Consider the following 27,981-nt stretch of genomic DNA (forward strand, 5'->3'; position numbering starts at 1 on the left):
TTAGTCCCAAGTAGAATTGTGGTTTTGGAATGACAGATGTGTTAACACAGACTTTGTTTTGTATGTACAGCCAATGTTAGAACATTTGTGTTGAGGGGCAAGAAGTGTTTTCATAAATATAACAGTATGTTGTTGTTGCCTGGATGGATATGTGAATGGGTGTGAAGAGGCCCACCGTTTACTTATGTTTATACCTACTTCCTGGAAAAAGTGCTTCCTTGTCGAATGTTCATAATTTGAGGTTGCTTTGAATAAGTTTTAATTATTATAAATAATAGTTTGTTGTTGCCTTGTATAGATTTTAATGATTATATTGCTCAATTGTTTTATTACTTATATTAATTAAATATCTATATATATATATATCTATCTATCTATCTATAGATCTGTCTCTGTCTATATGTAACTGCAACTATATATATATATATATATATATATATATATATATAATGTAAATTAATAATTGGTATCCTACTTGATTTTTGTTTTAACAGTGCACGGGGCACATTAAGTCAGTACATTTCTAACCACACTTTCTACGTCCCTCCGAACTAGTTTTAACATAATTTAATATTTATAATAACCATTCCCTTACTCTAACCTTTGCACTTACTGTTGCTGAAGGCTTCCTGGGGTGGGGTATGAGAACTCTTTTCTTTTTTTCTTCTTTTTTTTGGAGGGGACTATAAGTTTCATCAACATGCTTCTGTCTGTCTATCTGTGTGTCTGTCCGTCTTTCCCACATATAGTTTACCTGATGTTTTATTCACAATGTCTCAAGATATTCAGCTGAAATTTTGTGTATAACTTTATTGTGTACTGTTACAAACAAAGTTTGACGTTTGTGAGTACCGGTATTTACCCATTTTTGACAGAATTAAGGCCCTTGAATTTAGGAGATACTAAAATTAGTTTTCCAGATTTTTTGCAATGCCTGAAGATATTGAGCTGAAAGTTTGTGTTTAGCTTTATCATTTTGTGTTTAGCTTTATCATTTTGTGTTTAGCTTTATCATTTTGTGTTTAGCTTTATCATTTTCTGTTGCAGATCACGTTTGGCATTCATGGCAATTTACCTATTGTTCAAAGAGTTATGGCCCTTGATCTTAGGAGATATGAATTTGTTTTAAACTTTTTACTTGTAATATGCCTCATTGCCTTAACATATTGAGATGAAATTTTGTGTATAGCTTTATCATGTTTTGTTACAGACAAAGTTTAACTTTCATGGCAAGTTACCCATTTTTCACAGTATTATAGCCCTTGAATTTACGAGATTTGCAATTTGATGGGCCTGCTAGGGAACATCTATTGCTTTAGCAGTTCTGTCAGACTGGTTGTTTTCAATAACATTTTTTGTACTTTTAATTTTTAATTTGTCAGTTTCTTATAAGTGTGTTCTTCTTTTCCATGAAAAGTAAGCTTGCAGATCGAGACACAAGTACGAGAATAAGTAAATAACCGGAGGTTACAAGGACAGAATTACAGAATTATCCAAGATGGAAGTTGACCATGACTTTGACCTTGAGGATGTTGAGCATCTGTTCATTGGAAGAGCAGATTTCCTGGATTCATTACGCAGTGCTTGGAGGAAATACCGAGTGTTTGGAATCTTTGGTCAGAAGTCTGTTGGCAAGTCGAGGACAGTGAAGGAATTCTTGAAGAGACTTCAGTCTGATGTTGGAGATGACAGCAGCCTGAGGATCATCTCTGTTGACCTGCAGGGTGTCACATCCATGGAGACTCTTCGCTTGAAGATCTTACTTCCACTAGGTTTCATCAATGAGGTCTGGAACAATGCTCATGACTGGGTCTTACAGATGTGTGACAAGATGAACGCTGACACTCGTCATGCCTACATACTGTCATTTGACAATGCTGAAGATTGCTTGAACAGTACATTGAAAGATGAGTTTATATCAACCTGCAGTACCATCATATGGACTTGTCAAAATACTAGGATAATATTTTCAACAACAAAAATTGTCCGTGGCTTTCCCTTTTTCTACTGTCAAGAGTTACCTCCCATGAACACTGCAGACGGGTCAAAGCTTATCAAGTCCATTGCACCTGATGTTGATTTTGGAGAATATCTTGAAAAAATTGTTGAACTGTGTTGTGGACTTCCATTAGCCATGACTATTGCAGGTTTGTAACTTGTGTAAATTTGTATGTCTGTCTAACAATGGTTTCACTTGGAAATGTTGATGGGAGAATATCCCTCTTGGGATAATTTGAGAAAATAAGTATGTGTATGTAGCGTTCCTGGTTTTCAGTCTGTCTATCTTTTCATATTTTCCTTGGTTATTATATTCAGTTAAGATTCTGATTATATCTCTTACTAATTACATTAACAGCATGATCTAACTCTACTCACTTATGAATATCAGGAACGTTATTTTCTCATTGCTACGAGGGATAATACAATAAGTGTCGTGCAACCGTTTTAAATGTTGTCGGCAGAAGTCCGTGCAAGAGTGTGGCCTGACTGAATCAACAAATCAGGTTGGTCAGGTTAGATCATTTTTCGACGCACGTTATTTATCCCCACTTGCGCTCGGGTTGTTTTTCTGTGAGGTTAGTTTTTGTGTGCTGTGTTGTTTTTCGTTTTATATATATGTAAACATGTTTGCTTCCATTCCTAGCTGTCTGCCCATTTATACATACATTTAACCAATGTATATCCTATAAGATTTGGTTATTAAAATTATAAATTAGCTACGTAAAGCGAGTCATGCAATGACCCGTGTTACGTGTAAGGTGTAATCGTCCCATCTATAATTCCGTGTTTTTACCGTGCACGAACTGTCCGCTTAATCGTTTTGGCTGAGTTAGAGAACGGACGACCCGTCTGAATAAATTAAACCTGATTAAATTAGGATCTCGTTGATTTTAATAAGCGGTCTTCGTCATTGTCGATGGTTTGTAACCCCATTCCGAATAAGTGAGTCCTAATTATATGGATTAACGACTGCTTTAATAGGGTGTTTTGGTTAAAATAGCTTTGAAGGGGGCTGTCCAATATATATGGTTTAACGGAGTTCGTGTACACCGGCATGGATGGGTAATCATGTAAGGTGTAGAGCCTAATTATTTGGTGTGGGCTGTCCTGCAGATGCAAATTTAATTCCGCGAATATTCTCTTTGTCAGGATTATCAACGACACATTCATACACGTCCCTAAATATAAATATTTATTTGTATGGATATGTGGGTGTAAATTTACTTATTTAGTGGTAGTCAATTCATATATGGATTCTTAGAGGACTACCATACATATTTGTTATTTGTTTGTACTCCCTCGAATAAATGTGTAATCTGTTTATTTGTTAGTTTGGGTTTTCTGTGCTAGTCAAGTCGGTCTGGTTTATAGTAATTTCAGCCTTCTAGAGAATTATTAATAGACTCTTAGTACCAGCAAAAGTCTACAACCGAAAGGGGTAGCCGAACCCGTGGTCCCCAGATTGGGACCCGAAAAGTAAATTTCATTACAAGTGGAACCTCCGGCGGGACCCGAAAGTAAATTTCATTACAAGTGGAGCCGACGTAGGGACCCGAAAGTAAATTTCATTACAGGTGGAGCCGACGTAGGGACCCGAAAGTAAATTTCATTACAAGTGGAACCTCCGGCGGGACCCGAAAGTAAATTTCATTACAAGTGGAGCCGACGTAGGGACCCGAAAGTAAATTTCATTACATGTATATATATCTGTGAATATAATTGGCTTATAAAAAGCTTCTGCAACTTGCCACATGTTTCAGGTCTAATTAGAAATAGCGTCTGTACCGAATCTGGAGCTTAGACTATAGTATCTAATGTGTAAATCTGTGTCTGTCTAACAATAGTTACACTTTGCAAAGTTGATTGGAGAATATTCTGTGTAGGAGAATTTTCTGTGTCTCTTTTTCTCTCTTGTTTGTTTATATCTATTTACTCATCCATCTCTCATCTGTCTCTTTATCTGTCTATCTCTCAGGCTAATTCTCAGTTCCCTTTCTCTGTCTATATACATGTGTGTCATCTGTCTGTAATATCTGTCTGTAATATCTGTCTGTCACTCTATCTGCAAAACCTCTCCATCTGTCTGTCTGGTGTCTGGGTCTCTCTCTCTATCTCTCTCTCTCTCTCTCTCTCTCTCTCTGGTTGTTTCTCTCTCTCTCTCTCTCTCTCTCTCTCTCTCTCTCTCTCTCTCTCTCTCTCTCTCTCTCTCTCTCTCTCTCTCTCTCTGTGGTTGTTTCTCTCTCTTGCTATGTTAATATATATATCTGCAAATTTTATGTTTTTGTGTGTGTGTGTGTGTGTGTGTGTCTGTGTCTGTGTCTGTGTCTGTGTCTGTCCCCCTTTCTGTCTGTCTCTATAATTGATAAATTTTTCTCTCAGGATGTGAGCTGAGCCAGCCAGAAGGAATATCGTTCACTCCAGCAGAGATGGTTGATGTCCTCAGTCAGTGTAGACTTAGAGCACTCAGTTCAGAAAGCTATGATTCAGAGGAACAAGTTGGTATGGTATCATTAGAATTATATAAAAACAGTGCACAATATTTAATGCAAATTATTCTATTTGCAGATTTTGATTCATGTGAACTGCCAATAGTTTACATGCTGAAACACTTCGTTTTAAAATTAATATTGGCAAAATATATCAAATTATTTTCAAGACTGGTTTTGGACATTTGAAAAATAATATATATCATTTTATATATCATAACACAGCTAAGACTGAGCAAGCCACATTATGTTATGACTTGCTTGCCGAAATTGCATCATTCGCTGGTCATATGAAATCATTATGACATATGTGTGTCATACTGGTTATATTTCCTTGTATATCGTGGACTATGTGGATAATAAAGACCTGTATTATCCACATGGTTCAACATAACTGAGTTAATAATAAACATACGAAGCACACATGTTATAAAAAGCGTAATGACGCAATTTTGGGAAGTGACGTCATAACGTTATGTTACTTCCCCAGTCCTAACTCTGACTTTGCATGTGAAATATGATGTTATTTCATCACCTCCTTCTAGTTGTGGTTGAAACATTTTGAGACAGCCCTTGTTATTTATAAATAAAACCGAATAATAATATGGATAATAAAGAAATTATTACACTCTCATGTGTGTCGTACTGATTTTATGAAACACATGTCAGGATTTATGTATTACAACACTCAGGCAATACAAAATTCCTGACACTTCTTTCGTAAAATCAGTAGGACACACAAGCTTGTGTAATAATCTCTATGTAATACACATGTGTCATGATTGTGTTACTCACCAGTTACACAAATTATATAATTCATGTTAATGAATAATATAATTTACCTAGGTAAAAGTCACGGTTACTTCTGGTTATTTCTGATTTTGAAATATTGTTCCCTGTGAAAAATTTCAAGTGCTATATTTCTTTCATGATACTAGTAATTAAAATACGTTATAATTATCAGTTTATCATCAATATAGGCTTAGAGCCTTGTAGAAACTTCAGCCAGTACACCACGACTGGTATATCAAATGCCATGGTATGTCCTATCCTGTCTGTGGGGGTGGTGCATATAAAAGATCCCTTGTTACTAATGGGAAAATCGAGCTACTCTCGACCCACTAACGAGCTATTCTCGATTCAAAACCAATACTAGCTCGCACATTTACCTTTCGAACGACCGTTCAAAATTGCGCCAAATTTCCTCAACAAAAATGCGCACCTTTTCTCTTTGGCATTTAACAGCTCCATTCAAATTCCATAGCACCACCACCACCCCTCCTGCCTGCTACCGATTCAATCGGGCTGCTGCTGCTCCCTTGCACCTGCCAGCGCAGGTGGTCCCTCCTTGCCCCCCCCCCCCCCCCACACCTTTCCTGTCATGGACGGAGGAGCCTGCCATGGCCGGCTCTTGTGCCCACAACAGGCGTGCGCTACAACAGCTTGTTCTGAATGTGCACGTAAAACCCTATGACCTGACCTGACCTGACCTGACCTGACCTGACCTGACCTGATGGGAAAATGTAGTGGTTTTGCTCTCGAAGACTTAATGTCGAAATTACCAAATGTTTGACATCCAGTAATAGCCGGTGATTAATAAATCCTTGTGCTGTTAAACAAAGCAAACTTTTGTAGAAACTTCAGATGTCTGCTCAAACATCAAATGTCATTGTTAGTGAATTTGGCATAAGTTATAATCATTATGTTTTATTTGTATTGCTTGTAAAATATTCATATTGTAAAAGAGAGGCCTTAATATAGGCTGACGCCTGTTGGCCAATCCCCAGGCTGCTACTGTTTTTGAACAGCAATAAATATTGTTTAAACTAAATGTCATTGTGGGCGATCTAGCTTGAGCCTACCACACACAAGAGTGACATTTTGCTCAGCTGATATAGCTCACGTGTGCAAATGATTTTGCTGACTTTTTCGTATTGCATGGTTGTAAGGAAAATATCTATTGTGTTATGTTTTAGGTCGCGTGTGGTAAACATCTATATGTGTGGGCTACGTGAGCTATTATCTGAGCCGAATGTACCAATTGACCGATGGAAACATGAACATATGGTGTCAGTGTGACGTCATTTTCATAGGCAGACTAGCTCAGCAGTTAGCTCATCATGTAATTGCTATAAGCTAACAGCTGAGCAAAAAGTCTTGAGTAACTTTTTGCTCAGCTGATAGCTTTCGTCTGCCATAGGCTTAAGATTCTTGGAATGATATACATGAAAGCTTTCTACCGAACAGAGCTCTTCCCTCTCACATTAGGTGACAGTCCTGTATGCAATGTGCTTATTATCTTTGACAACAGGAGGCTGTTTCAGAAAAGAAATTGGTCAGGGATCGATCTCTATTGGTGGGCCCATTGGGCTGTTTTTCGTTCCAGCCAGTGCATGCACTACAACTGGTATATAAAAGGCCATATGGTATGTCTGGGGTGGTGCATATAACATATCCCATGCTACTAATAGAAAAGTGTAGCAGGTTTCCTATGTATAAGACTTGATGTTGAAATTACCAACTGTTTGACAACCAATAGCCGATGATTAATAAATAAATCAATGTGCTCTAGTGGTGTCATTAAACAAAAGCAAACTAAGTTTTTAGAAAAGAAAGCAGTTATATACTCTTCTGAATGCAGTGAGGCGTGGCGATGTTCCAGTGATCGATTATAATAACAAATTGATCGGTTCGGTTATACAAATCCATAATCAATCATCGTAGAAAATGTTAACTGTAATTGTTTCTCCAGGTTAGATGATGGAATGATGTAAATACTGTAATTGTTTCTCCAGGTTAGATGATGGAATGATGTAAATACTGTAATTGTTTCTCCAGGTTAGATGATGGAATGATGTAAATACTGTAATTGTTTCTCCAGGTTTGATGATGGAATGATGTAAATACTGTAATTGTTTCTCCAGGTTAGATGATGGAATGATGTAAATACTGTAATTGTTTCTCCAGGTTAGATGATGGAATGATGTAAATACTGTAAACCAGGAAAATATTGCATGCATATTAATTTCACGTCATTCGCGCCCAACCTCAAGTCGCGAAATGTATACACACATTATTTTCACAAGCATAGTTTTATACAGATGCCAACGGTCATTTGCGAAATTTAAACATCGCAAACAAGAGTAAGGTGCATATTCACAAAAGAACACATCACATTATTAATCCAGTTTACAGTATGTTGCAGTTGGTGATTATTTTCAGTTGCAAATAAGAAAACCCAAATGTTACATAGCTATTAAAGTTAAAATTAGCGATTTATAAGGCCTATCCCAGTGAATTTAACAATAGGTCCATGATGGTCCATGTAATGCTAATCCTCCTTATGTCATATTATTCTAACCGATTGTACAATAGTAAAGTAGATCAGTGATAAAATTCCAACTGTATCCCAACACTATAAAGATGGAACCATCAAAATAGGTGGCAGTGTCTAGTAGCAACCTCTAATGTTGTTCCAAAATGTCTAATGTTATCCTAAACAACAGTGGATGTTTGGTGTGACAATGTAAGTTGCTACTGTAACACAGTTTCATTCTTTTCCCCACTCTGTCATTTAAAATTCAGTTTTTGTCAGAACTTTAAATCCAAGAAAATGTTTTATTAGTAGGGCAAATAATGACTGTTAAATCAGAACGTAATGCCGTCTCAGGTAACATTAGACATTTGAAGGTGAAACTGGACAATATGGCTGTTCTTTATAATTGTAGTGAACAACATTAATTTTTATGCAATGAATTATGTTCATTAAAGGGATACATTTTTTGTTTACATGCAGGAGCTGTTTACATGAGCGTTATTGGGCTGTTCACGAAGGAATTCCAGCAGAGACTTGCTGTGTTGGGATACATTCCAGGATCCTTCACAGACGTGGAGGCCAGTCAACTACTGGGTATGTAATGTGTTGATCAACTACTGGGTATGTAATGTGTTGATCAACTACTGGGTATGTACTGTGGTAATCAACTATTGGGTATATGTAATGTGTTGATCATCTACTGGGTATGTAATGTGTTGGTCATCTACTGGGTATGTAATGTGTTGATTAACCACTGGATATGTAATGTGTTGATCAACTACTGGGTATGTAATGTGTTGACCATCTACTTGGTATGTAATTTGTTGATCAACTACTGGGTATGTAATGTGTTGATCAACTACTAGGTATGTAATATGTTGATCAGCTACTGGGTATGTAATGTGTTGATCAACTACTGGATATGTAATGTGTTGACTGGGTATGTAATGTGTTGATCATTTACTGTGAATGTGATAACCTGTTATTTAGTGAAAAATGTTCAGGTCAGCTCATTTAGCACAAACATCTCCATCATTTTTACCCAACTGCAAAAATGTTTCTCCAGCAGTTGAAGGAGGGAAGGGGCAGTTGACCCCTTCTAATCTCTCATCTCATATGCCTATGGCCAATTACAAGTAATATAGGAATATAATTTACTCTTAGCTAGTAGTTTTATGTTTATCTCAAATCTCTGATTTCTCAAACTTTTTGACTTGATTCTTTCAAGATCCAGTGCTGCAATGATAAACAGGTATACCGGCCCTGTATACCGGCCCTGTATACCAGCCCTGTATACCATGATAATTGATCAGCTCTATATGAACCACAGTACAGTTTTGCGTATCGCAATTTTTTCATGCTATTTTTTCCTTGTATGTTATTTGACTTCAAATAGGCAAACAAATAAACAAACAAAACCCCCATCATGTTATTAATTGGTGATGACAGGAAATGTAACAATCACGTCAAGCGTAGTTGGCTTACTTGTTGGCATACGAAGTGATAGGTTGGTTATACTTGGTTCAAAATTTGTTAAAAGTCCAATAAAAATAACCAGTGAACGATAATTACAAATAAATGTTTTGGTACTTACACATTATTATTCATTGTTCATTTACGTTGGAATACAGCTACGGCTATTATGTTGCTTTTCCCTTAACTCTGAATACTTTAGCTAATTGTTCAAAACACCTCGGCCAATAACCTCTGGTTGGTCGATTGCCAAAACATTGCGACTCAATACGTACATTTCCGTGTCAAGTGAGCAGCAATGGAAAAGCCTGATAGTAATGATTTCTGAATGTGACAATTTATAAATAGTTTGACAACATCACACCGGTGTTCTAGTAGACTAGTAGTGTATTAAAAAATAAAAATGACCAAGAACATTATGCTACTAATAAATGTAATGTCATGGTTTATATAATCATTTAGGTCTGTGATGGAATCAATATTACAAATAATATTATTTTGATTTATATACTTAGTATTTCTTATTTAACTCAAACTAGCTATGCTAAGTTTATGCCTTCTGCTTTCATACAAAAAAAAAACCTATAAATATTAAATTTAAATAATATCAACTATATTGCAATACGGTTTCTTATATCACAATATATCGCAATACGGTTTTGACTGTATCGTTGCACCCCTAGAAGATTGACTATATGTTTTCCCATGCAGCTCATCATACTACTAGTGATACCCACCAACAGACATTAAGACCTCTGCTGAGACGTAACGTGATACAGGTTGATCCTAAAACCAGGAGATACAACATCCATGGTATTCTACAGGACTGCCTTGAAGTTTATTTCAACATTGAGAACCTTCCTGGTAAGAATTATTAAGCCTATATAACTATAACACATCTGCATACCATCAGAAACACTATATATTCTGTCCAGTATGTTAATTGGTTTAATTGGTTTATAGCAAATAAATGGTTCTATGTTAAAACGGCCACTATATACGTGTATATATACTGAGAAAGAAAGAAATGTTTTATTTAACGATGCACTCAACACATATGGCGTCAGACATATGGTTAAGGACCACACAGATGTTTAAACCACGGCCTTTGATATACCAGTCATGGTGCACTGGCTGGAACGAGAAATAGCCCAAATGGACCCACCAACGGGAAGCGATCCCAGACTGACCGTGCATCAAGCGATCGCTTTACCACTTGGCTACGTCCCGCCCCTATAAATAATGCAATGGGTATTTCACTGAATATTTTCTTATAGAATTAATGTCATTTGTTACCCATATGGGCAGAGAGAAGTGGGGGAAAAAAATCTTTCCCTAGAGAAAGAAAAAATAAATTGTTTGCTAGATATGGTGTGACGTCATAATCAGTGCTTCACTATAGGCTTTGACGTCACAATTGTAAGGCAACAACAAACAACTGTAACTAGTTTTTATCCATGTCAACAACTAACTTTCATCATCAGTGACAAGCTGACAAGCTTTAGTTTGTAGACTTTCACAATGGCTGGTGATAGTGGTGAAATTACAGTGGCTCTTTCATCATCCATGAGATCAGTTCTGAATCAGTCCTTATACATGTAGGTTGTACTATACCAAATAATGGAATATATCAACCAAACTATGACCCATGAATAGGGAATAACTGGTTACTGTCTTAAGATATCGGCTTTATCCTGTGAAGGTTAGAATGGAGAATGCAGCGTGGCTCTGCCGAGCTGCATTCGCCATTCGACCTGAGCTGGATAAAGCCGATATCTTAAGATAGTAACCAGTTATTTCTTTTATCCTGCAATCCGAAAGGAATATTTGGAAAATAATTATTTATTCCAGTTTTGTGTACGCAAATCGACATCATATACGTCTAATGCCTAGTCATACAAGAATGGCTACAAGATTTGCTGTATGACGTCATACAAGATGCATGACATCATACAAGATGCATGACGTCATTATTGTAAGACACTAGCTACTTTCTGTCACATTAAAAAAACGATTCCAAACACTAATTCATAAATAAATATACAAGTTTTGTATTGTTATCGCAAAACTTAAAGTTATTTGTATTTACTGCTCTTCAACAAATGATTTAAAGAGTATGTTTATTGAAAATCTACTCTGAAATACTCGAGTCAAGTCGGGCTTATGTCACGTGACCTATATTTTTGGTCAGTGACCGAAAATATAGAGATTTATCTTGTCATATCTTTCCAATGTATACAGTGATTGCTGGATAAATATCAGTACTACAACCCCTACCTCAAAGTATTAACTGAAGAAAATGGTACCTTTCATGGCTCATTTTCGGTACAACCAGATCTTTTTACAACACCCCTAGTTTCACAAAAGATTTTAGTACTTTTTTTTTACAGGTACCCCATACATGTTCCAAGCACAAGGCTACTCGACACAGTGGTATTAGATGAAATAAAAGTGCATACATTTTTAGCCCAGATAAAACTGATTTTTTTTACAACTAACACAATCACAGCTAGGACTTGTGGTGTTCACTTCTCTATCAAAAGTTCGGTGTACCTCAAACTCTGACCCAGCCGGAAATTATTTAGTTTAGTGCTACGTACACGGTACCTATAATTGTCTTGACAGTGTATTATAATAGTCTTTCTTCTTGTGTGATATACAAGTGCTGAAGAGCTATTGCCATACCTTAATTTAGTCCTGCCTTGAGTATTATTGCAATAATCTTTTTTTTTAATTGTTGTATAGAAATTCTATTACCATACCTTCAGTCTTGCCTTGAATATCATTGCAATAATTGTATGTTTTGTGATGTATAGAAGTGGTACTGCTGTTCCTTCAGTCCTGCCTTGAGTAGTATTGCAGTAATCTTTTTTCTTGTGATGTACTTTTGTATAGAAGTGCCATTACCATACCTTCAGTCTTGCCTTGAACATCATTGCGATAATAATTTTTCTTGTGATGTATAGAAGTGCTACTCATGCTGTTCCCTTGTCCTGCCTTGAGTATCGATTCTATCATCTCTTTTCTTGTGATGTATAGGTGTATGGAGTTGTTGCTAGTACATACCTTCAGTCCTGTCCTGCTATATTCTTCTTTTTTTTCCTGTGATGCATAGAAGTCCGAAAGCGCTACTGTGTTACATTCAGTCGGGTTCTGCATGAGATCAGTTGCCAGATGGAGACGGCTGAGTATCTGGAAGCGTATGCTGCATTCATCCAGGAATATCCCAACCTGCAGAAGTTGCTGACCGATGTGATGCCCTCCACACAGGAGATGTTCCCATTCTACATCGAAATGGCAGCCACCTCCTCCAGTCTCATCATTGAATTCTTTGGCAGTGAGTAGATTTTTATACAACATTGAACACAGTGGAATGTCATTCAGCGGTATTAGAGTCTCTGTCTTCATATACACTCAGGGTTTAAATCTATCATTTATGAAGTTACCATTATGAGTTGGAGTTAAATTTGGCAAATATATTTCACAATAAATAACCGAGCATTGCATTTTTTACGAGTCTTTTTATTTTGTTGGGACGGGATCTAGCTCAGTTGGTAGAGTACTCGCCTGAAGTTCTTTGACCACAGGATCAGATCCCCTGATTGACCCATTCTGTGTTTGAGTTTTTCCCATCCCAACCAGTTCCCCATGATTGGTATATCAAAGACTATGGTATGTGCTGTGCTGTCTTAGAGAGGAACTCCAATACATTTTTCTATTAGTAGCATGGGATCGTTTTTATACGCACCATCCCACAGCCAAGATAGCACATACACAAGCATTTGATATACCAGTCGTGGTGCACTGACTGCATGGAACAAGAAATAGCCCAATGGGCCCACCGATGGGGATCGGTCCTAGACCGGCTACACATCAGGTAAGTGCTTTACCACTAAGTCCAAGTCCTGTCCCTTCAGTTACAAAGGAGATACATGTAGTTTTGTTCAGTTTGAACAGTAATTTGCAGATTTCATTGGGGTTTTTGTTACTGATATTGTATTATTTGTAACTGTTATAGACCTTATACATGTATTTATATTAATGGACAAAGGTATTTTCACAAACAGTTTGGCAGTAAGATACAGAAGACATCTTGAAAGTTATATTTTTCACAAGCAGTAGACATGCATGAAATCTCTTACATGTACATGGGAGTCGCCATCCATTTTGTCCTGCCAGTCATTGTCTAACTGATCACTGAATGTGACCTAGATTGCAAATATCATGTAAAGAGAATTGAAGAATGCTGTATATCATATCTTTATATTAAATGTGTAAATTTGTATTAAAACTATACTATATAATATTTTTATTTTGTAGATGAAAGCATTCTGTTTTTTACCAAATGTTTTGAACTAGCACAGCAGTATGGGAAGGAGAAAGACCGGGCTCTGGCAATGACACACTATGGTCGAACTCTGACTAATGTCAAGGTGAGATGAGTCATGTAATAGTTATAGGTAATTGCCAAAATGTTCGTATTGCGATACGTATCATCATATGTTGTGAAAACCAATTCTCAATTATTGGAATCTATAAAGTGTACATTTTGTATAACTTAATAAAATAATACACCAGTTAATAAAGATTTGTACCGAACAAGTGAAGCTACAATGTATTGTTTCTTTTCTTAAACTGGTGGTTTTTGTTTGAAAATATAATACCTGTGAATACACATACAAAATACATAAGCGCAATATACATGTATGCTAGAAAAATATTGCGATACATATTGTTCAAACTTTATATTGCAGTATACCAATATACCAGTTATAAAGTGCATCTCTGTGTATGTAACTATGATGGAGTAGTTATAACAATGGAGATATATTTTGTCGCTTAATATTGACAGGTGATAGGGGTAGCAATCAACATGAAGTATAGCATTAATTTTAGTGAGAATTTAATGGAAAAGCCACTCAGAATTAAGTCTTTAAATAAATCTCCATCACATATGATATCGCTCTGTGAATCGACAAATCTCAGGGTTTTTTCTCCGATGTTTATGTAAGAAATGTATGTTGCCATTTCTCACTCTGTTCTACTTGTTATTGCAGAACCCTTTATTGTATTAACCTTGTTTGGAGAGTCTTTCAGTAGAGTGTTGTACGAAATATATTGATTTTTTGTTTTTTAAATAATGAAATATCAAAACAAAACCACTATCACTGTGCTCAGATTAAAATTACCTTTCCAGTGAAGTATTAAAATTACCTTTCCAGTGAAGTATTAAAATTACCTTTCCAGTGAAGTATTAAAATTACCTTTCCAGTGAAGTATTATATTTGATGATAGCTTTATTGTTGATGCTTTCTAATCCCCAAAATCGATTTAAAATGTTAAAATGCCAATTCACAATTAGAAAATACATCATAAACATCACATTTTGTTTTACAAAATGCTTTGTTTTTATATTAAATTTAAAGTACCAACATACTAATGTTACTAACACAGGCTCCAGGCCTGTGCATGGTTATATTGCAAACAGCTAGTGTAGGTCGTTGGTGGTTCTCATTGTTGTTCGCCATTTTGGATGTAATATTACTCTTTGAATCTCAATTTAACCATGTTGCTCATCCTTTGTTTTGAACAAACATGCTGTTTGCTTCAAAATAAACTTGTTTTTGACCAACATCCCATAGTGACCACTAACAAAGAATGACTCATTTTCTGGTGTCATACATGCACTGACTGGAACCTTTCTGTGGTGGGCTAGAGAACAGATATGACAGTATGTCAGTCAGATAGGTAATGTCCCACAATCAGGTTGTATAATACACAGAGGATACTCTCTGAGTGTCTCGTGATATTATAATTTATCAGCACAAGTTGATAAAAGTATGAAAACCGAGGCTTACCGAGGATTTTTATACTTTTATCAACAAGTGCTGATAAATTATGATATCACAAAATATGAGGGGGTATTCTTTTTATCATCCACTATTATACTTTTCATTTGCGACAATTGTAAACAATCACAATAATGTGGGTTGAATATCACTATATTTGGCAGTGATAGACTCGTTAACTAGCAGAACGACAGTGGTGTGACGTCACTAGTGATAGGTTTAGTGCTGAAACATACACAGTGACGTAACAAAATAATGTCATGTGATTAAAATTTCACCAATCAAGATTATAAGAAGCAATATCTCCTAGGAGAATATCGCAGGAGATATCGCAAACTATAGTGCCAGTGATATCTCTTACAAAAGCCTTTAATCAGGGCTAGAAATGAAGAAAAAAAAATCTACATGCACCAGGTGCATGCTCAAAAAAAAGTTACATGCACCATTAAAATTCTGCATGCACCAAAAATAAGGCAACTTCGTTTTTTTTTTATATGAAGCTATTCGGAATTATTCGGCAATACCTATATTTATTTATTAACATTACCGGAACATTATACAACTGCGTTTATTACTGATTCTTGATCAAATTTGAAAATTTCACCCAACATAAACGCCGTACAGAAATCTATAATAGGCCTATTACAAAAACGTACAAATATTTGTGTTTTGTATTAAGTATGTTATCAACTTTTTTAACTCGATAAGATCTGTTGGTATAATATAAATTAGCCTACGGAATTTGATGAGAAGTTGCGATTGAAATAATCACTGGCTGACTTCGAGTTAACTACGCGAGTAACGCACCTGCACGTTCGCAATCATCTGATCAAGTGCCCATATCTGAGGTCGAAAATGTTCACGGCTGTTACGGTACTTTGTATTGATCACAGATCTGGCAGAGTTCAATTTGTCAGTGACGACAACAGCTGTGTTATGCGCGTGGATACCCCAAAGTCGGTCTCGACCACCTTCCCTAATACCGTTCACGGATATAACCGAGATATTGTCGGCAATTTTCGCAAATATATTTCACGGAAATGACCGAAAGGGCGCCATTGTTGTAAATAGGATTATGGGATACAAAATGGATGCACCCATAAGATAAAAGTTATCGTTTTCATGTGGCGAACAGATTACGAAATGCATACGCAAAATTCAACAACTTGAGTCTGAATCTGGTAGACAACAGGATACTAGTATACGCAATACACAGTACTTGAAAAATATTAGCATGCACCGCGTGCACCCAGTTTTAAAAGTTACATGCACACGCAAAAATTAGCATGCACTGGTGCATGTACTAACACTGCATTTCGAGCCCTGCTTTAATGGATGATAAATATTCATATTTGTCCTTGACAGTCTGATTTTGTGGGAGGAAGAAGAATGTTAACAGAGGCAGTCAACATCCTGGAGTTGTCTCCCCCTACAGAGTCTCTGGCAAATGTTCTGCTTAGTTTGGGTTGGACAGTTTATCTCCAGGGTGACATTCCACAAGCTATTAAGTAAGTACAACTCTTTCAAACAGTACCTTTTTTCCACTTTACTGAAGCACTGACTAATTTGTATGTCAATATCTAAACTTGTAGACACAATTAAAGGACCTTGTCTGATAAAATAATGGTAACTATTTTCTTGCGCAGATATTTACACGTTTCAGTAAAGGATTAAATAAAACACAGGTTAGTTGTTAATATCATTTATCCTGCAAACATGCACTGTTTGTATTTTTCAGATTGTGATGTCCGATTCGAGTTCACTATTTAGTTTCATTTGTTTTTAATGTACCTTTTTGGGAAGATACATGTAATAGGAGTAACATGCAGAGGTATATAATTTTAATAAAGAAGATTGTTTCCTGTTTTTAAATGTTAAATCTTGATTTTAAACGAGTTCTGATTGTCAGCTAATCCATGTTTTGATATCAACGGTGTCATGTTTCCTCTGTTTTTTATTTCTCCAATTCAGGCAATTCAGCAGAGGATTAGAGTACGTTGCTGTCTGTATTTTGCAAAATGAATCTTTAATCACATCCAACCAATGCACCACAACTGGTCAAAGGCCATGCTATGTGCTTTCTTGTCGATAGGAAAGTGCATATAAAATATCCCTTGCTGTATTAGGCAAAATGTTGTGGGTTTTCTCTGATGACTCTGTCAGAATGACCAAATGTTTGACATCCAATTGCCAATGATTACATTAATCAGTTCGCTCTCTAGTGGTGTCGTTAAACAAAACAAACTTCTTCTTCTGTAATCATGCAGATATATAGCCCGAGTATTCTGCCATTCAAAAGCTAGACATATATATGGATGGTTATAATCAGTCTCTCAGTCAAAGATCAATCGATCTAGTGTAACAATCCTATATTTGACATTAAACATCATTACATTGATAATTTTCGAGTTTGTTCATATCGGATATTTCACATAGTAACCACTAATACACACACTACAGGAAGAAACCCGACAGCACTCAGCCTGTTTCAACTAAATTCTGATTAAATAAGTAGGTGTTGACAGGTTTCTTCCTGTAGTGTTTGTACATATATTAGTGATTAATATGTCAAATATTTGTTATCGGAGAACTGAAAAATAATCATTGTAAAGGTATTTAATGTCAAACATAGGATTATTGTTGTATTAGAGCAGGAATATTTGCCTATCCAGTGGTATAGGCAGAAATTCTGTGTTTTCACTATAGAGTTATATCTGGCTGGTCATAAACGTCCATATGATATACAGCTAAACAGGTGTTATGGAAACAAAGCCATATTTTTTCTAACTGCTGATTATCATTTCACTGATTCAGGCATTTCAGCAGAGGACTCGAGGTTGTAAAGGAAGCAGAATGTGGAGAGAGTCTTGTCCTTTACAGACATCTCAACTGTCTTGGTATTTCGCACAACTTAGAGGGTAAGAGGTCGTGGATTTTAAAATGTATTTGACCTTGGTATTTCTTACAACTTAGAGGGTAAGAGGTCGTGGATTTTAAAATGTATTTGACCTTGGTATTTCTCACAACTTAGAGGGTAAGAAGTCGTGGATTTTAAAATGTATTTGACCTTGGTATTTCTCACAGTTTAGAGGGTAAGAGGTTGTGCATTTTAAAATTATATATGCATTGTGAAACATGTCTAAACCGGACCCTGAACTAACCAGAATTCGTCAAAACTGCATGGCCACGTTTCATGGTCTCAAATGTTTTAAAATCCTAAAACATGACACTCAATACATCAGATAATGTCTAAATTGGATAAATATTACATGTAGGTCCCTGGCATTTCATTTCATTTCAACTTATTTCCATGCTTATATCCAATTAAGGTTCAAGCACGCTGTCCTGGCCACACACCTGAGCTATCTGGGCTATCTGTCCAGGACAGTGGTTTAGTTGTTAGTTTGGTTAGTGGTTAGTGAGAAAGAAGAAGGTGTAGTGGCCTTAATACACCTACCCACTGAGCCTTTAAGAATTCACTCTGAGTTGGAGCCGGTACTGGGCTGCGAACCCTGTACCTACCAGCCTGTAGTCCGATGACTTAACCACTGCGCCATTGAGGCCGGTGTCCCTGGCATGATCTTGTTTAGACAGGTTTAACTGTATTTGATCTTGGTCTTAATAAAACAATATACAAAAATAAAGGTGATAGATTCACAGTGTTGAAAATTACAGACCAGTGACTTTATCATCACGTCTAAGTAACTTGTTTACAGATGTTTTAAATAACTGACTAACAGAATACATTGAGCATAATAATATTCTGACGGAAGCTCAAGCTGGACTTCGAAAAGGTTACTCAACTAGTGATCATTTATTTTTACTTCATGGACTTATCGCACTGATGAAAAGGAGAATATTTTTATATATACTAGCTGTGCATTTATTGACTGGACTTGAAAAAAGCTTTTGATAAAATATGGATATTAAAATATGGAAGGCAGGATTGTTGTCAAAATGTCTCCATGCATCAAAACATTGATGAGAAATATTTTAGGTAATTTATAGCATGTACATAATAGTATTAAATCTTGTACTGTATTGAAAAGGACAACACACTATCCAAATTTGTTTAATGCTCTATACCAGTGTGACTCCGTTATTGTTTTCCCTCATTTTAATGACCTGGAGAACTTTTTAAAATCACACAGTTGTGATGGTATTTTTATTACCGCGTACGAGTTAGATAGTATATATATATTGACCTTGGTCTAACAATATTAACTATGATGTATGCTGATGATACATGTTTACTGGCATCAAGTGCTAATGATCATCAAGAACTTCTCAGTGCTTACCGCTGTTATTGTCAAAGATGAACACTGTACATCAACAGACAACAAAACTAGGTTCTCTCTTCATACCCTGGTGTATCGATCATATAACTGCATACAGCTAGAAATATAGAACATTTTATAATGTATTTAACCGTAGTCTATTAGCATCTTAGAGGACTGCACATTTTAAAATGTATTTTGACCTTGGTGTTGTAACATCTTAGAGGGTATATATATGATATTTATCCTATAACTTGCTCATGATATCCATGTCGTAAACCCATGTGATAATTTAGTGTATTAACCCGGTTAATAATGGTATGCAAATTTAAATGTATACTATATATGCAAATTTGCAGGGTCTTTAGGTAATAATGCATTGCTGTGAATGGGTCATTTGTTTACAAGCCAACAAGACCTGTATAGCTGAGCGTAATGTTTTCATAAGATTTAGTTAAAATTACTGCGTGATGTCAAACTAATTTGTGCTGATAGTGATGACGTATTATTAGTGATGGGAGGTGACTTTAGTACTGAGAATTACTAAAAATCCAATTAAAATGTTATTTCGGAAGTGTTTTTGGATAAATAGAATTCGCTACTCATGTTTTTTACTATGTAAAATATCAACCTCGTCTAGTTAATCGGTATTTGTCGAGACATATACTGATTAACATACATGTAGACTTGGTTGATATTTTCCACATTAAAAGAACACTTGTGACGAATCCTCATATATATGTATATAGCCATCAAATAGATCTACAGAAACCATCAAAGTGATGTTTGGTGAAGTCATATTTTTAGTGTAAAGGTAAAATCTTTACTGACTTTAAGCTACAGTGAAAATACCAAAAAGATATTACCTGATGTATTCTTAGGTGGAACAAGTTCATGCTTTGTTACTGCCCTTGTAAATTATTACGGTCTAATTATTGAGGTCAATGTAGCATTCTTGTTTTTTGGTTTGATGATTACCAATGCATCTGATCATATTTCTTTGTTGCTTATTTGAATGATAACTTAATTTGTGAAGTACATTTTCACAGCAGTATTGTTAAATAATTATTAATTTAATTGTCATTACACATGTAAATACAGACTAAATTTGATTGAATTTCTTTTATAAAGTCCATGATCAAGTAATGATTCTGCAAACGTTTAACCAAAACATTGCAGATATATACCAGTATACTCTTCAAAAAAAGTAGGGGAACCTGACATATTAATGTTTATATCAGCTATTAGACCTAACATACGTTTTGACCACAGACATCCCAGTAAAGAACCTTCAGGTCTGTTTATCAACACACCAAAACACATTCCATAGTTTGCACATGCATCACGCAGTTGCCTCGTACATGCATGTGCGTGAGGTGTCATTCTCGATTTTGACAATTTCCAGGAAGGTCCATTAATCACTGTGGAACATTATTTCTGTCACTCTTTTTCACTCTATTGATCATACAGTTGTTATTGTTTTGTTTTTAATCATTTTTATTGTTTGAATTTGCTATTTACTTATAAAAAAACATCAACTTTCAAATTTCACTTCTGACCCCAATCATCCTTCAAGATCTTTGGTGGTCATAAAACCTAATGTAATACTGAACTACCGGTTGTAATGTTTACCCAATTAATTCACTATTATCATATAACCATTCCCCACAGCTAATATACCTTGGGGGGTTTTAAAAGTATATTATGGCATCACATATTTTTTATCTTGATTTTTTGTGTGGGGTTTTGGTAAAAAAAAATATTTCACAACAACATGGTGCTTCCTTGCTATTAATGTAAACTAAATTTAATAATCCTTCTATATTACAATTTAATTCTTCATGTTTGCTTTTAAATGACATTGTATTTGTACCTATAACCCACACTTAAGACCTCACATCATTTGTGAGCAGTATTAACCAAACCAATGTCCATTGTTAATTCTGTTTTACTATTTTGTAGGAAATCTGCAAACAGCTGAGGAATATATGTCTGCAGCATTGAAAGGATATATAAGGAAACTTGGTCATGACCATCCCTTACTAGGATCGATAAACAACAACATTGGATTGATAATGGCAAGCAAACTTGACTCCGAGAGGGCAAGAGAATATTTTGAGAGAGGACTAGAAATAAAGCAGAAAACCAATGCACCACTAAAAGCAATCATTGCTTCACAAAACACAGTAGCAGACACATACATCCATCTAGGGAGACCTCTGGAAGCAAAGATTATGTTGGAAGCAGCTTTAGCATCACTAGACTTTGCACCAGAACTATACAGTCATGAAAGAGGGCTTACTCTTGACACTTTGGGTAAGGTATACTTGAAGCAAAGAAATTATGAAGATGCTATAGCTTCATTCCAAAAGGCAGTGGACATTAGAAAGATAACTAATAAAGGATGCATTTTACACGTTGAAAGCCTCATCAACTTAGGACGTGCTTATAAAGGTGCTGGTGCACAAACGGAAGCTTTGAAATTATTTGAGGAAGCAGTTACCTTTGAGTCCAAAGTTTACAAGTTCAAAACTGATGGTCTCAGAATGTATACGTGTTACAGAGAGATGATAGACATTTTTACCAACTTGGGTGATGTCCAGAAAGTCAGAGAAGCTTATGGAAAGGCATCTGCACAGCTTACGGCTATGATAGAATTGTACCAAGCCAACAACCTTCCACAGCCGGTCGAGATGTGTCAAAAACATCTTGCTCAGCTCAAAGAAAGTGAACAAGCCAACAGTTTGTTGAAAAACGGGGATACCCCAGTGTCTCTTGAGAGATTGCAGTCAAGTCCAAGTGGTGACATTTGGTTACTGCTGTGTCATTAACTCACTGACCACCCGGATAGCTACGGTGTGTTCCCAGCACAGGATAACTGAACCCAAGTCAGATATATAGATGGAAATCTATTGAATAAAAGGAACACATATTAAGGGCAAAATGTAGCTCAGTGATCGAGACCTCAATTAAAGAGGCTGTCCTTAGTTTGCTGCCATTAAGAGGTTTTCAGTCAATGGACCCTTTTTAATGACTGCATATTTAAATATGTTTTCTTGTTTATAATATCAGTGTGCTTTTACAAAATTATTTGGTTATACCTGTAAAATCCAATTTGAGGTATTACCAACATTAGGATGATCATCAAGAAAATGTATTTGATATGTACTTTTAGTCCTTAAAGCTGCAGTGTCTGGAATATTTTTATTATTTAAGCTTTTAGAATAGATGATCCAGTTCTGTTTGGTACATAAAAGGCCCACCACATCGCTATAGTTTTGCAATGCTCGCTTATCTACATTATCTAGGTCAACTGCAAACCCAATGGCCAGCTTGTTTTTCTTCAATCAGCGGCACGCCAGTAGAACTGGGAATTTACGCGATTTGCGCAGGCGCTGAGCTTCTCGCGTGATTTTGAACAAATTTATCTGTCTTGATTGAGGGGTCGTCTCATACCTCCAAAATATATTTATATCGATAGAGGTATGGTACAATACCTTTCCAGAGGTCGGTGGGGGATTTGCCTTGAAATTTTGACAATGACCAGCGGTTGACATACACGTTACATGTAAGGAGGTGTTAATAATTACGTAACGATCTAGGGGTAGAGGAAGAGGGCGGTATGTTCGATATATGTAACATTTATGAAGACTATATGTTATTTCTATTCATTACTTAGACCTAAAAATGTGGTGGGGTTTTTTAATGCGCGGTAGGTCTAGGATCAATCCCCATCGGCGGGATTGTTCCAACCAGTGTGCCATGACTGGTATATAAAAGGCCATGGTATGTGATATCCTGTATGTAAATGTAGCGGGTTTACAAGGTGCATGTGCAGGGATTTCAGCAGGGTTATAGACTGCGTTGAGCGAAGTTTATATAGGGCCATGTTCCCCCAGAAAATATATTTCATTATTTTTTTTATCTTGGTCAGGGAAGGGTTTCGACCCCCAATACCCCCCCCCCCCCCTGCACATGCGCCCGTTTCCTCTTTTAGCTTATATGTCAAAATTACCAAACATTTGACTTCCAAAAGCAGATGATTATTAAATCAATATGCTCTAACACTGATGTCGTTAAACAAAACAAACTAACTTTACTCTTTCCAAAGGAAATAATATTTATTTGATTTTGTCGATTTTACCACACGTAAAATTAAAAAGTGAAAACGGTCATTTTCTACTTTAGTATATTTTATTAAAAATATATACATGATCAATGTGTTATACAAACTAAATTTTGAAAGTTCTACTAACACTTTATAAAATATTAATTCTTAAATAGGAATGTACGATTGTCGATAGTACGTTGTCAAGATCAAAACCGGTTTTAACGAAAGAATAGTACGTATCCTCAACCGAATGTTCTTTGCACAGCGCAAGAATTCTCATTTCATTTTTTGAGACGAACCCTACAATTTCAAATCCGCAAACACACCTGATAACTGAAATTGACAACAGGCTGTCGTTTGTTGTTTGCCGAGCAATGGCCGCACAGGCGACGAATCGAGTGTATACTTTTGACGTTCTCCGTTCATAGTGAACACACACATTTTTTAAAAGTGCAGTTGAACTTGTATTTCATATTTGTGCATGATATTATTATATGGTAACCAGACACTGTAATTTTAATTAAGAGATTCTATTACTAAGAACCATGGCAACAAATTCAGAACAGATTCTATTAAGGTGCCAAACAGTATCCTATGACTGGTAAAACAAAAAGTACACCAAATGTAATATCTAGAACCATATATCTTTCATATTATATTATCCCAAGAAAACTTTATATCTGTAACACTGTATTCCGAGAAATTAAATATTAAAAATTGTATATATTTCACATTTCATGTATATATAACTTTGTATACATGCAACACTGTATTCCAAGAAATTAATATCCAAAACCACATATATTTCATATTATATTATTCCACAAGAACTTTGTATCTGCAACACTAGTCCAGGCAATGAAATATCCAAAACCATTAATCAATAATATATTATATCCAAGAAAACTTTGTATAGAACTACAACACATGTATTCCAAGAAATGAAATGTCCAAAACAGTGTATCTTAAACTTATTTTATATTCCAAGAAATGAAATATCCAAAAATAGTGTACCAGCCTGTACCCTATCTATAATATAGTAATTATCACAGTATCTGAAATATCCGAAGCTGTGTATCTATAATGTATTATTCCAAGAATTAAATATTCCAAAATTGTCTGTTTATATCTATATTGCATTATTAAAAAAATTAAAATGTCCACAAATTAAGGAGGCAAAAATGTATTGGAATCAAATCTATTTACTGACAACTGTATTTGTGAAATTAGATAGGACCTATCGCCTTTTATAGCATTGTTCGGGAGCATACAAATTTTAAAAATATTGGGCCAGACTATTTATGCAATAGGCGAACTTGTTGGTCTATTTCAACATTAAAAAACAGGGGGAAAAGTGCAGTAATAAACTCTGGATTGTATACTAGTATAAACAGATTTTATGGCTATACCATCACAGTCTTTTTTTTCGTCTTGAAACAAATTTTATTTAAAATTTTATATTGAAATTAGTTTCTGGCATACTTCGTAATTCACCCGAATCATTTCGTGTACCCTCGGCATAATCCCAAATGTTTTACTTTAAAAAAAAATCATTGGCATGATTTTGCAAGTAAGGTTTTGATTGGTCAAATAAAAGGTCAACTGAACATGAGCTCCAACGGGGTGCTGTTAGATCCACAGGTAATAGTAATTAACCAGTGGAGCTAATTTTAATTAGATTGGTGTTGGTGTACATAATAATTAGATTATAGCCAGTGTATGTTCTACTTGTATAAGCTTGTGCTAGAGAAAAACCTCAAATTCAGGCACCAGTTATACAGATATTCGGGGAAATTATGCTAACCTGAGACCTTTTAACAATGTATTTCCAATATTATACCCTCAAAATTAGTTGTAATTCATGTACAAATGTGTAGTGATTTGTTTGCAACCCTATATAGCTGTTTGGTAGCAATGTTAATATGAATAAATGTTGTTATTCAGATTCGATCATTTTCCTTTAATTCTGGCAAAAGCCAGCCTGCCTCCCTTTAAAATGGGAGCCTGTACACCTATGTGAATAATATCCTTGATGTGATGGTGTGTACATAATATATTCAATTAATCAGTGTATTTTCTACTTGTATATGAATAATATCCTTGATGTGATGGTGTGTACATAATATATTCAATTAACCAGTGTATTTTCTACTTGTATATGGAGAATATCCTTGATGTGATGGTGTGTACATAATATATTCAATTAATCAGTGTATTTTCTACTTGTATATGGAGAATATCCTTGATGTGATGGCGTGTACATAATAATTCAATTAACCAGTGTATTTTCTACTTGTATATTGAGAATATCCTTGATGTGATGGCGTGTACATAATATATTCAATTAATCAGTGTATTTTCTACTTGTATATGGAGAATATCCTTGATGTGATTGTGTGTACATAATAATTCAATTAACCAGTGTATTTTCTACTTGTATATGGAGAATATCCTTGATGTGATGGCGTGTACATAATAATTCAATTAACCAGTGTATGTTCTACTTGTATACGGAGAATATCCTTGATGTGATTGTGTGTACATGATAATATTATAACCAGTATATGTTTTACTTGTATACGTAGAATATCCTTGATGTGATTGTGTGTACATGATAATATTATAACCAGTGTATGTTTTACTTGTATACGTAGAATATCCTTGATGTGATGGTGTGTACATGATAATTATATTATAACCAGTGTATGTTATACTTGTATATGGAGAATATTCTTGATGTGATGGTGTGTACATAATAGTTAGGTTATAGGCAGTGTATGTTATACATGTATATGGAGAATACCCTTGATGTGATGGTGTGTACATAATAGTTAGGTTATAGGCAGTGTATGTTATACTTTTATATGGAGAATATTCTTGATGTGATGGTGTGTACATAATAGTTAGGTTATAGGCAGTGTATGTTATACATGTATATGGAGAATACCCTTGATGTGATGGTGTGTACATAATAGTTAGGTTATAACCAGTGTATGTTATACTTTTATATGGAGAATATTCTTGATGTGATGGTGTGTACATAATAGTTAGGTTATAGGCAGTGTATGTTATACTTGTATATGGAGAATACCCTTGATGTGATGGTGTGTACATAATAGTTAGGTTATAGGGAGTGTATGTTATACTTGTATATGGAGAATATCCTTGATGTGATGGTGTGTACATGATAGTTAGATTATAGCCAGTGTATATTCTACTAGTCAGTGATGGAGAAAGTACTCGCACACATGTCAAATGCATGCAAGTAAAAATGCTGACGGAGGAGTTAAAATGCAACTACCAAGCCGACAGTGTTTCTGCCTTTTTGACTTTGTTTGTCATGTAATGTTGATCACATACCAAGTGTTCTTAATAATGTTTTATATATCATTTGAAGTGAAGACACTGTATATTATAATAGTGTTAATAATAAATAATATATTATTAACTATATTATAATATACAGTGTCTTCACTTCAAATATTATTGTTCTATAGACTAGTAGAAATTCTGACAGGCCAGTACATTTTTTGTTGGTTTTGATCCAGCGGGCTATAGTTAAATATTTTCCATGTCCATCCCAACCAGTTCCCCATGATTGGTATACCGAAAGGTTGTGGTATGTGCTGTACTGTCTGCACTTACATAACTGGGACCTAATTCATTAAACTCTCGTAACTTTGCGATCTCGCAGTGCAGTGCAAAAAGACTTGCAAAGTGGATGCTTTGTTGTCTAGCAGAGCCTAAGAGACCTGTGTGAATTAGGCCCCTGATCCCTTGCTGTTACTTGGTAGTAGTCCATGTAGTAACAGGTTTCCTCTTTTTTTTAAGCTCCAGACCGAATGACGTGGGATTTAGGTCAGTTGGTAGAGCACTCAAATCGGGTGCCTGGGTTCTGGGATCAAACCACCTTGTATGATGGGTCTATTTCCCCACACCAACCCGTGCCTTATATAACTGGTATATCAAAGGCCTTAATAATAAACAGCTTTGGGATTGGCCAGCAGACTAATGCCTATATAAAAAAAACATTAATGCCTCTCCCAGCACCTTGTATGATGTGTCCATTTCCCCCCACGCCAAATTGTGCCTTATATGACTGGTATATTAAAGGCCTTGATTTAAACATATTTATTTGCTGTAATAAACAGCTTTGGGATTGGCCAGCAGGCTAATGCCTATATAAAGAAAATTAAGGCCTCTCACAGCATTTTACATGCATACAGTATTTCTAGTCAGCATGACATGTAGGGCCTACATGTACATGTAAATGGTTTCTCCGGAATGTTGGGGGCGAGACGTAGCCTAGTGGTAAAGCGGTCGCTTTATCCGATGTTGGTTTGGGATCGATCCCTGTCAGTGGGCCCACTGGGCTACTTCTCGCTCCAGCCAGTGCACCACGACTGGTACATCAAAGGCTGTGGTCTGTGCCATCCTGTCTATGGGGTGGTGCATATAAAAGATCCCA

At 35.7% G+C, this 27,981-nt stretch overlaps 1 protein-coding gene across 2 annotated transcripts; it reads left to right on the forward strand.

The window, feature by feature from the left end:
* LOC121370281 lies at positions 1 to 22,339 on the forward strand. Of its 2 annotated transcripts, none has more exons than XM_041495416.1 (10): positions 1 to 241; positions 1,418 to 2,147; positions 4,381 to 4,500; positions 8,284 to 8,397; positions 9,988 to 10,140; positions 12,392 to 12,613; positions 13,597 to 13,709; positions 16,491 to 16,633; positions 17,940 to 18,043; positions 21,365 to 22,339. In XM_041495416.1, exons 2-10 carry the CDS (start codon positions 1,499 to 1,501, stop codon positions 22,231 to 22,233), a joined length of 2,487 nt encoding a protein of 828 aa, XP_041351350.1. In that variant the 5' UTR covers positions 1 to 241; positions 1,418 to 1,498; the 3' UTR covers positions 22,234 to 22,339. The 2 variants fall into 2 exon arrangements, with proteins under 2 accessions (XP_041351350.1, XP_041351351.1); XM_041495417.1 differs by having other exon boundaries at positions 1,422 to 2,147.
* The last annotated feature ends 5,642 nt before the right edge of the window (positions 22,340 to 27,981 follow it).

The sequence above is a fragment of the Gigantopelta aegis genome, chromosome 4, assembly GCF_016097555.1.
Source record: "Gigantopelta aegis isolate Gae_Host chromosome 4, Gae_host_genome, whole genome shotgun sequence".
NCBI classification, from domain to species: Eukaryota; Metazoa; Mollusca; class Gastropoda; order Neomphalida; family Peltospiridae; genus Gigantopelta; species Gigantopelta aegis.